We start from the raw sequence: 12,072 nt of genomic DNA on the forward strand, positions 1-12,072 counted from the left end.
GTGTATCTCCATAAGCAGAGCTCTCAGTTACACGCTTCAAATCACTGACTGAAAAGAATAAGTGTAATATCCCAATATCCCCTTGTTTGTGCAGGGGAAAGGCCTGGAAGTCTCAAGTCTCTTCTTCGGGAAGGTCACGCATTAGGGATACTTTGGCCAATTCCTATTCGAATCAGCGCGTGTCACGCGAGACAAAACCTCTGCACACACACACACACACATATCCTTCAGCCCACTTGCTGTACTGCCACCTCCTGACCACCCCGTTCGCCACACGGCGTAGTTTGAGAGCTTTCACAAATCTCTTGCTTGATCCACCGAACCCAGCCCTCGCCTCCGAAGCGTCTGGGATCACCCACAGCGAGAGATGGGCCGAGCCATAATAGAGGTTTTGTTTGGGTTAGATCGCGTGCATATGAACGCGTCGTTAAGCCCACTACCACCCGACACAGCCAATTAGTAAGGGTTGTCACCTAAACAAAACATGCCAATTCGTTACTAGTGCAGCACACCGGTGTGTCACAGAAACAGAACTCCTTCACAATTCCGGCGCATCGCCTGACGAAGCTGGTTGCAATCGCCAGCGAAACGTCGTACTCGAATTGCGAATCGTCCGGGTTTCTACTCTCCAGCACGCCGTTGTGCTGAAGTCGTAACTAATTGACACGTTTTGTTTGACGTGGGCAAACATTACAAATTGCTTTTAGTCGGGTGGCGGAGTGTTCGACGACACATTTCTATTTACGCGACCTAACCTCGAAAGTAAAAAAAAAAATTTCGATTTAAAGCTTTCGTAACTGCAGGGATTCATCTTCTTGGTTCTTTCGGTAAAGTCACGTAGAAGGGAAATAGAACAGGTCTGTCGGAAAGCCTGCGTCTGATTGACGCTGTCAGACGCTGTCTTTCCGACAGACCTGTTCTTCACCTGAGGACGGCTGCTTGCGTTGTGGCCGAAACGTCGTGAGAATTATTTTATTATGTTTTATTTTTATTATTTTATTATTTCCCTTCTACGTGACTTTACCGAAAGAACCAAGAAGATAAAAAAAAAACAATTTGACGACGGATGTTGAGTCGCGAAAACCCACGTGGTCAATACAAAAATGGTGCCCCCATCCAGTTGCACGCAACCCTCCACGTGTCCGCGTATCCACCCGCTCTCACAGAGAGCTCCTATTTGGAGCGATTGATTGCAAAGGCGGCGGCGGCGGAGTTTGCAGGGCCGCACACTGCGCGCGGCCGATGGATACGAGGCAGCAGCTGCCGCTCAGCTCTGATTACTAATAAGCTCTGGAATTCACTTTCCCGTCGGCTCAATTACGGGACGCTGCCGCGCGCACACGCACTCACTCACTCACACGCACACCAACACACACACTCACTCACATGCACACTCACTCACACACACACCAACACACTCACTCACAACCGCACCAACACACTCACTCACTCACACGCACACCAACACACTCACTCACTCACACGCACACCGACACACTCACTCACACGCACACTCACTCACACACACCCCAACACACTCACTCACACACTCACTCACACACACACCAACACACTCACACGCACACCAACACACTCACTCACTCACACACTCACCAACACACACACTCACTCACCAACACACTCACTCACACGTACACTCACACACACACCAACACACTCACGCACACCAACACACTCACTCACTCACACGCACACCAACACACTCACTCACACGCACACCAACACACTCACTCACTCACACGCACACCAACACACTCACTCACACGCGCACCAACTCACACACTCACTCACACGCACACCAACACACTCACTCACACGCACACCAACACACTCACTCACACACACACACCAACACACTCACTCACTCACACGCACACCAACACACTCACACACACACACCAACACACTCACTCACTCACACGCACACCAACACACTCACTCACACGCGCACCAACTCACACACTCACTCACACGCACACCAACACACTCACTCACACGCACACCAACACACTCACTCACACACACACACCAACACACTCACTCACTCACACGCACACCAACACACTCACACACACACACCAACACACTCACTCACTCACACGCACACCAACACACTCACTCACACGCACACCAACACACTCACTCACACGCACACCAACACACACGCACACCAACACACTCACTCACTCACACGCACACCAACACACTCACTCACACGCACACCAACACACTCACTCACACGCACACTCACACACACGCACACCAACACACTCACTCACACGCACACTCACTCACACACACGCACACCAACACACACACTCACTTACATGCACACTCACACGCACACCAACACACTCACTCACACGCACACCAACACACTCACTCACACGCACACTCACTCACACACACGCACACCAACACACACACTCACTCACATGCACACTCACACGCACACCAACACACACACTCACTCACACGCACACCAACACACTCACTCACACGCACACCAACACACTCACTCACACGCACACCAACACACTCACTCACACGCACGCACACCAACACACTCACTCACACACATGCACACTCACACGCACACCAACACACTCACTCACTCGCACGCACACCAACACACTCACTCACACGCACACCAACACACTCACTCACTCACACGCACACCAACACACTCACTCACACGCACACCAACACACTCACTCACACGCACGCACACCAACACACTCACTCACACACATGCACACTCACACGCACACCAACACACTCACTCACTCACACGCACACCAACACACTCACTCACACGCACACCAACACACTCACTCACTCACACGCACACCAACACACTCACTCACACGCACACCAACACACTCACTCACACGCACGCACACCAACACACTCACTCACACACATGCACACTCACACGCACACCAACACACTCACTCACTCACACGCACACCAACACACTCACTCACACGCACACCAACACACTCACTCACTCACACGCACACCAACACACTCACTCACACGCACACCAACACACTCACTCACACGCACGCACACCAACACACTCACTCACACACATGCACACTCACACGCACACCAACACACTCACTCACTCGCACGCACACCAACACACTCACTCACTCACTCGCACGCACACCAACACACTCACTCACTCACACGCACACCAACACACTCACTCACTCACACGCACACCAACACACTCACTCACACGCACACCAACACACTCACTCACACGCACGCACACCAACACACTCACTCACACACATGCACACTCACACGCACACCAACACACTCACTCACTCGCACGCACACCAACACACTCACTCACTCACTCGCACGCACACCAACACACTCACTCACTCACACGCACACCAACACACTCACACACACGCACACCAACACACACACTCACTCACATGCACACTCACACGCACACCAACACACTCACTCACTCACACGCACACCAACACACTCACTCACACGCACACTCACTCACACACACGCACACTCACACACACGCACACTCACTCACACACACGCACACCAACACACTCACTCACTCACACCAGCAGCAAACTCCCCCACACTAACACCCACAAATGCAAATATCTCCCCACCCCCCCCCAGGTAGCCTTAAGAGACTTTTGGGCCAAGTGCTGTTAGCGAGCCACGATGAAGGCCGGGACGGCGCGCGAGGGGGTGGGGTGGCCAGCAGCAACGCCCAGCCCGCACACACACACACGCACACACACATACACACACACCCACACACACACGCACACACACACACACATACACACACACCCACACACACACGCACACACACACACACACGAACACACACACACATGAACACACACACACGCACACACTCACACACACACGCACACACACACACGCACACACACATACACACACACCCACACACACACGCACACACACACACACACGAACACACACACACATGAACACACACACACGAACACACACATACACACGAACACACACACATACACACGAACATACACACACACATGAACACACACACACGCACACACTCACACACACACGCACACACACACACACACACGAACACACCCACACGAACACACACACACACACGAACACCCCCACACACACACGAACACCCACTCACCCACACGAACACCCACCCACACACACGAACACACACCCACACGAACACACACACACACACACACGGACACACACACACGAACCACCACACACATACACACGAACACACACACACACACACACGAACACACACGAACACACACACCCACACGAACACACACACACGAACACCCACACCAATACCCACACACACACACCCACACACACACGAACACACACACGAACACCCACCCACACACACGAACACCCCCACCCACACACACACGAACACACACACACGAACACACACACCCACGAACACACCCACACGAACACACACACACACACGAACACCCCCACACGAACACGAACACCCACCCACACACACGAACACCCACACACACACATCCCCCCACCCACACACCCACCCCCACACAACCACAAAACAAGCACGCGGTGTCAGTGAGGGTTGCGGCCGTCCACGCGGGCGGGCTGCCGGTGACAGACGCGCGGCGATGCCATTGCTCATCCCGGGACACGCGAGTTTATTTGAAGACTCCGGGACGCGAGGCCTAGGTTAGGCAAACGTTGGTTTTGGCTGAGCGGAATCTCGCCGTGCCCTCCCCACGTCCGCACCTAAAGACGCACACGCGTGATGGCTTCACTGTCCAGCGGCTGCCGCTGTGTTTCATCCTCAAGTCAGCAGCCCCCCGTCACCACCCACGCACACAACTCTCACCCACGGCCTCCTCCCTTCATCCCTTCATCCCCCTCTCCTCCTCCTGCCTCCCTCCCCATCACCCGACCACCAGCGTCTCTTCCGAAAGCCTCCAGCTGCAGGATTACGGCTCGCATTGACTTCGCCTTTGCATCCAGACGGCTACTAAATCCTAACATCTGATGACAAGCGCGTTATTTTGATGCATTGTGTCTTCCGTCTCACCAAAACGACGTTACGTCTAACCGCGACACTCACCCCCACTCACTCCCCCCATGTGCTTCTCCCAGCCCTATTGAATCGAGGTTAACCCCACAGCCCCCTCTCCCCCCCCCCCCCCCGTGTCGTATCAGTGACTGATGGCTGATGAGTGATCGTCAGTGGGCCCGGCTTCAATGGTAACCGCGGTATCAACGGCGGCGAAGAGACGAATGGGAGGCCCCATCGTCTGATCCGCTGCAATAACCATTCGGGGATAATGTAGAGCAAGCACAGCTTGCCTGACAGTCGCGCGCGAGTTATAGATGTTACTAATCCGCTCCCGGGTTTAAATAATGATATCAATAAAGGGGCCCGCGTAGGTGCGGCTCGCATGAACGATGTTCACGCGCCAATGAGCAAGCGCTGCGTGAGCCATCCCCACGCACCCCCACGCGCGCTCTGGGACTGAGCACGTGCCCAGGACGTGCCCTAGGGGCCGTCCATAAATGACGTCACGCGATTTTGAACGATTTTGACCCCCCCCACCGCCCCCTCGTCACACGGCGTCACAAAAAGTCAGACCCCCTCCCCTCAAATATGACGTCACAAAGCTCTGCCCCCCCCCTACCCGCCCCCAAACCATATTTCCATTTTGAAAATAAAACGTGCTTCAAATCGCTTTAAACTATTGTCATTGTAGTGCGTATTTAATGTGGCGCTGCACTCTGATGTTGTAGGAGAAAACATTTATTAACAAGTCTATTTAATTAAGGAGAACGCGTTGTCTGTATTTATTTAAAGTTGCGCATTTTGATGTGACGTCACATTTCTCAAACTTCCCCCCCACCTCGTCACACATCGTCACAAATGTCTGACCCCCCCCCCCCCCCTAGGTGCGTGACGTCATTTATGGACGGCCCCCTATGACACTACTTTGGGGTGTTTGGTCAATCCCGCTGCTGATAGGTCGGCTTCGTGCGCGGGGCGGGGTGGTGGGCGGGAGGGGGGGCGGAGGAAAGCCCCCGGCACGTGACACTGAGAGCACGTGACACTGATGGTTATTCTGCTGCTTCTTCAACAACAAATTAACCCATCACACCTAACATTCATACTGCCTCGTAACGTACACACATTGGGCAAGCTGACGTTTCGGGCAATCGCCCTTCAAAGCAAAGAGATATTGACTTTATAGTCATGGAGCTTGAGAGATCAAAAGGTCGTCCTCATTAGGCTTCTAATAATAATAATCGTCATCAACAGCACATTCTTATTACACACGAGCAACTTGAGTCAAGGATGTTAAGAATGGGGGGCGGAGGATGGGTGGATGAGAACGGGAAGAGAGAGAGGAGAAAGACTGGGAAGAAAGAGGGAGGGGGTGGAAAGGGAACAGCGAAACGGGGGCTAAGGGTCAGCTGAGATGACGAGAGGTGAGGAGGAGGTGAAGATCGGTGAGTAAGAGGCCACACGAGAGTCACGACGTTGCTGCGCGGAGGAGCAGCGTCGTCTGTTCTCAGAGTGGGCGGTGACGGGGCGAGAGGGGGAGGGGCCTCAGAGTGGGGGTGGCCACAGGCGCGTCACGTGATTTGCCGGAGGTTTGAGCTGATTTGGGATACGCGGATGATGAGTTGCGCTGAACAATGTGAACTCTGGTGCAGCGCACTTTACGATCCTGTAGTAATAACAATGTAAGGGTCTTTGTCAATCAACGACTGGTTGAAGGCTTCCCCATGCCGTATCGATCATGGGGTTGTTTGACCATACGTCAGCACGATGGACAGTGCGCGTCAGTAAAACATCGCTCGCCACCGATGCTAGCCGTGGCCGGGAATCGAACTCGGCTAACCGGGCTCGTAGCAACATTACCGCTAACCACTGCGTCATCACACTCCCAGATTGTATTATATATATAGAGGGTAGACTGACGTTTCGAGCAATGGACCTTCAGAGGAAAGACGGCTACGGTTAGGATGGACATGCACACAAAGCACGTTGGCTCCGTGCTCCCGAGTTGGAATACGCCGCTCACTGCCAACGCTCGCGACGAGTATCTGAACCGGTCGTGGGCCTCTCCTAGGTCGACTCAGCCTTAAACGGGTATCTCGATGCACCGGTGCATAAACATCATCGCCGTGGAGACAACCGCGACTGGGGCGTGGTGCTAACGTCAACAGCAACAACAACAACGACACTTCCCTAGTGCGCCGTACCCGGCCGTAGATGCGCTCGCTAAATATCACTTGCCACACCCCCTCCCCCCAACAGTGTCTATGTCTATACCGGGGGAGGGGCGGGGTGGGAATCTTTGTCTTTGTGTGGAACTGCGTGGTGAGCTAAGTGCAAGAAGGCGCGCGTGTAAGTCGACACGCCTTCAATAGGGCCCCGCGCACAAAGCGGTGCCGAAGCCAGCTCAATGGTCGCTTTCACGCAACGGAGCCGCAGCTTTTAGAGCGACCCGGAGCGAGCGAGCGAGAGGGATGTCGAGGCAGATACCCAGCGAAAGGGACAAGAGAAAAGAGCCCTCTGGCTTTCATTCTTCTTTTTTGTGTGTTGCTGTTGCTCAAGTGCTCTCAGTAGATCAAGGCTAAGTACTTATATGCGAGACGCACCATCCGTCACGGCCGGTGTTTCTGAAGTTGCTCTCGAGCTAATTACTGTGGTTATTGCTATTGATTGTGTTTTTTTAAAGCAAATCTCTCCTTGCCCTCCTTATGCCAATTTAGGTGTATAGCTGGGGGAGTGGGGGTGGCACAAACTTCGGCGTTTTGTTATCAAAAGTCGCCAGCAGACGAGAAAATAAAACAACCGCGCACATTGCTCACAGAGCTACGATGAGCCAAGGTCATTTCCCACCCTGCCGAGGTGTCAGTGGGTGACACTGATGTTGAACAAACGAATAAACAAGCAAATGGTCACCCCGACGCTCTATCCGACGTCACGCAAACGCTGAGCCGAGGGATCCGTTCAGGAAACTCTCACGGGGCAGTCCCGACTGGAGTGGTCAGTCGCGCTCGGAGGCGGTCCGCGGATGTAGACACCGTGGAACGGCTTCCGAATGCGTCTTCAAGCGGCCGCTTCGCTACACCGGCGCTTGAGAGTCAGAGCGATTTTTTTTTTCGCAGCGTTTGAGCTTTGGGCAAATTAAGTGCTAAACTTTATCTGAGTCGTCCGTGACCGAGGTTGAGCCCCATCAACTCGCCATGATTAGATGGGGGGATAAGCCATTGTTGGTTAGAGCACTTGCCCCAATGTCTGTTCGAGGCTGTATGGGTGATCTTTGTCTTTGGTCTTGTTTTTAGACCCCCATGGTAAAGCGCACTGCACGTTAAATTGGCAGCAGTGAGTTTGTACGCGGCCAGTGGGTCGCGTCGACTCGTAAGAAGATGAACCGTCGTCGACCTTACCTTGCGTTTATCCGTTTATCATCACAAGTTACAGGTTCATATAATTGTCATTTCTATAAAGTATGTGACTTCCATCGATTAGCCTTTTTCCAGGCGCATAGTATAATCGAGTGAGTTAAGTAAAATAAGGTATCTCTATATCAGTTGAATACATTACAGGTGTCATCAATGCACAACTCATATGACAACGGTGTCCTCCGCAAAAATGTGGCTGAAAATGTACACGGTGTGGAAGCATTCAGTCGCGAGGATTTGCGTGCGCGTGTTCTCTCGTGATCGTGGCGAGCAGTCGTGCCGCGGTTAGCGCTGCGCTGCGCACCCAGCGGACCCGAGTTCGCTTCTCGCCCAAGGCCAACACCAGCGAGGATTTTACCTAAACCGGCCTCGGTCCTCAAATGAGTACCCGGTGCGCTGTGTAAATGTCGCCCTGCTTGGGAGACAAAGGCGGCCGGGCGTGGTGTTGGCCACCCACCTCCTCGTGCGCCGTTCCACTAACAGCACTCACCCCAATAGTTGCGTTCTTCATTGCTGTGGGTGGGTGGGGGGGGGATATTTCGTTTATACGCGCAGCCTCACCTGTCGATGATGACCGGGTCCGATGGGGTCTCGTTTCTGTTTCCACAGCTCTTCTTGTCGCAGCAGCGACTGTGAGTTGCACACCACCACCACCACCAACGTGTTAATTACCGTGACCCCACCGCCACCACCGCCGCCAACACCACCACCACCACCGCCACCACCGCCACCACCACCACCACCGCCACCACCGTGACCCCCGTCTCGATCTCCGGACTCATCGCACCGGAGACGTCACGACGCCTCTCACTCAAAGCCACGATTCCATTCGTAAATCGACTCGACGAGTTGGATGGGAACAAACGAAACGAAACGAACAACACGCGTTCGACTGCGGCCCACGTGGGCTGCGCGTGTATGGCCCCATGCAGTTCCTGCACAGCTGATGAAACCCGGAAAGTGGAAATCTATCCAGCAACATATTCATCTGTGACAATGCTGCTTCACATCTTTTTTTTAATGCTCACGGACTCATGATTGAGTTTGTATCCAACGCGTCGCGTGATGTTTCTGCGACGATGTGGGGGGAGGGGGCGAGGTGAGGGAGCGGTGGCACAGGTGGTTAGCACCTTGCGCCATGGGAGTTTCTTCTAATTCCTGACCAGGGCTAAACATCAGCGGTGAAGTCATATCTGCGCTCCTGTGACAACGTTGCGTATAAAAGTTGCGCGTGTATAAATGCGCTTGATATATAAACAGCTCCATCATTCGCCCTTCTATCCACTCTTCACCAAGTCGCACTGACAAGCGCGGTGAAGTATGGTCACCCAACCCATATTGAAGGGAGGGAGGGGGGGTGGGAGGTGGGGGGGGGGGGGACTTCCCTCCCTATCGGTAGCGGATTGACAAAAGGCTGTCAACTACGTTGTGTGCCTGTTCCGTTGCGTTGCTTCAGGAGGCAGGGGGTCGTGAAGAAAGCACGGCAAGTTTTACGTCGCTCATCGTATTCGCTTCAATTGCCATCAATCGCATCCGTCGTCAGTATCGTACAATTTCTGGGCGGTGTCGTTGACTCCCCTCCCCCCCCCCCCTCACTTCTCTCTCGATTTGTGCTTGTTTAATGCGCAAAAACCAATTTCCTGCACTCCTCCTCCTCCTCCGCTGCCGCCGCTGCTGTTAATGGGGAAGTGTAAATGTTTAATAGTGAGCTTGTGCTAATGCCGGTCCTCGCGGCTTATGCGTGAACTCGGAATGGGATGAGGCCGTTTCGAACGCCCCGTCCGCCTGGTAAGTGCGTGCCTCCTCGCGTGCGTGTGCGGAAGGGAACCGAGCGAAAGGGGATCCCTTTTTGTTCACGTGGATTTAAAACGTCGCTGCGTAAAGCCCGCAATTAACGCACGCGGCTATTCAGCGTCGAGGCACGATACATTTTTGATGCGGTTAATTGTCGGCCGTGGATGTGGCGTCAGGGTCGATGGAGACGTATTAAGTGCCCCCCTCCCCCCCGCCCGCACCCCCCCCCCATAACGCACGTTGTTGCCTGCTCTCTCACTTAAGCAATGCTCTACGAATCTACGCCTAAATATCTGAAAATAATAGTTTAAACTAAAGTCCACGATGATGTCCTCATGCAATGCAGTGCGCTATATCGGGTACTTGTTTTACTCTTATCAGGCATCATCAGTATCGCGTAGCCGTGTTATCCTCATGCCGTGGCTGCGTTGGAGAGTGTGGCGGGGGGAGGGGGAGCAGATGGTGTGTCATTGCCCTTGGTGCGTGCCATCTTGGTACGAAATGAATGCCGTGGACTATGCGCACCTTATCGATGAGCTGATGATGATGTTGATGATTACGATGCTGATGTCACTGACATTGATAATGCAGCAGCTACTCATACTGATGATGACGTCTGATGCTGATTATGCAAAGTAGGATGACTACGCAGATATCACTGCTACTGATTATAACGACGATGCAACTACTTATGATGGTTATCATGATTACCGTGATGCTTCTGTTACTGATTACGATGATAATGATGACGACTATGATTCTGCTACGAATGATCATACGCTTCTGGCGATGACTATGAATTTGTTTCTTCGAATGGTGATGATGATCACTCTGCTGCTGCTGCTGATGATGATGACGACGATGACGACTATGCTTCAACTACTTAATGATCCGGATGATCACCGTGCTGGTGACCGCTAATGCACGCCACACTCACCTGCACATGATCTCGTGCGTGAGCAGCACCCGACACATCTCCGGATTCTTGTCTTGCCCTTCGTAAATGATCGCCTGCACGCGGAGGCACCGTCGAAGCACAGCACACGTTTCAGACCTGGGCGATCGCATCGAGTTCCTTCATAAAACTCCGATATTAACGCGATACTCAACCAAGAGGCGCTGCTAAAAAAAGGAACTCAATGATTCGTATTTCACCAACTGAAGCCCACTGAGCTGTAACAGCTCTTTTTGCACAAATGATAGCTCAACCAAGTGACTCGTCTCGTGGAAATGTACAGCAGTCAGACGCTCTAAACGCGTGATGTCGATTCTAAATGTGGAGGGAAAAACCGGACGGACCCGGAAAAAAATCCACACGACCACGGTGAGAACACGCAAACTCCAAATAAGCAGACGTCAGGGTCTGGATCGAACCCACGACCTCATACATACCAGGCGAGGTAGTTAACATCTCGCCACCGTGGCTGCTTTACAATGCGATGGGGTGCCTCAAAGGGCCTTACGATCAAATCTCCCGCAATGCGTCCGATCCCAGCACCATGTCGAGTTGAGCCGGGATAGTGCCTACCTGAGTGATCGCCATTGCCCTAACAGGTGTCGCAGGCCAAAAGCACCGTTGTACGGTACGTTCTATGCTCCAAAAGAAACGTCTACGCCTCACCGTCTTCACCAACACGCATTAGCCAGCGTGGTCAAATCTGTTTCAAAATAGCTCCCACGACCCACACGGCTTCGGGAGGGGGGGAGGGGTGGACCTCGAGAGGCACTGGGTAGACCCTCATCCAG

At 53.2% G+C, this 12,072-nt stretch overlaps 1 protein-coding gene across 8 annotated transcripts in view; it reads right to left on the reverse strand.

Moving 5' to 3' along the window:
- LOC144717593 (transcription factor COE3) overlaps positions 1-12,072 on the reverse strand; it is a 148,364-nt gene that overhangs the window by 116,054 nt on the left and 20,238 nt on the right. For all 8 annotated transcript variants that reach the window (XM_078593079.1, XM_078593077.1, XM_078593075.1 and 5 more), the window contains exons 5-6: positions 11,264-11,337; positions 9,094-9,162 (exon numbers count right to left, since the gene is read on the reverse strand). In XM_078593079.1, the coding sequence (XP_078449205.1) occupies positions 9,094-9,162; positions 11,264-11,337 (143 nt within the window). The remainder of the gene's footprint in view (positions 1-9,093; positions 9,163-11,263; positions 11,338-12,072) is intronic.

The sequence above is a fragment of the Lampetra planeri genome, chromosome 4 (genome assembly GCF_965212315.1).
Source record: "Lampetra planeri chromosome 4, kcLamPlan1.2.h2, whole genome shotgun sequence".
Lineage (NCBI taxonomy): Eukaryota > Metazoa > Chordata > Hyperoartia > Petromyzontiformes > Petromyzontidae > Lampetra > Lampetra planeri.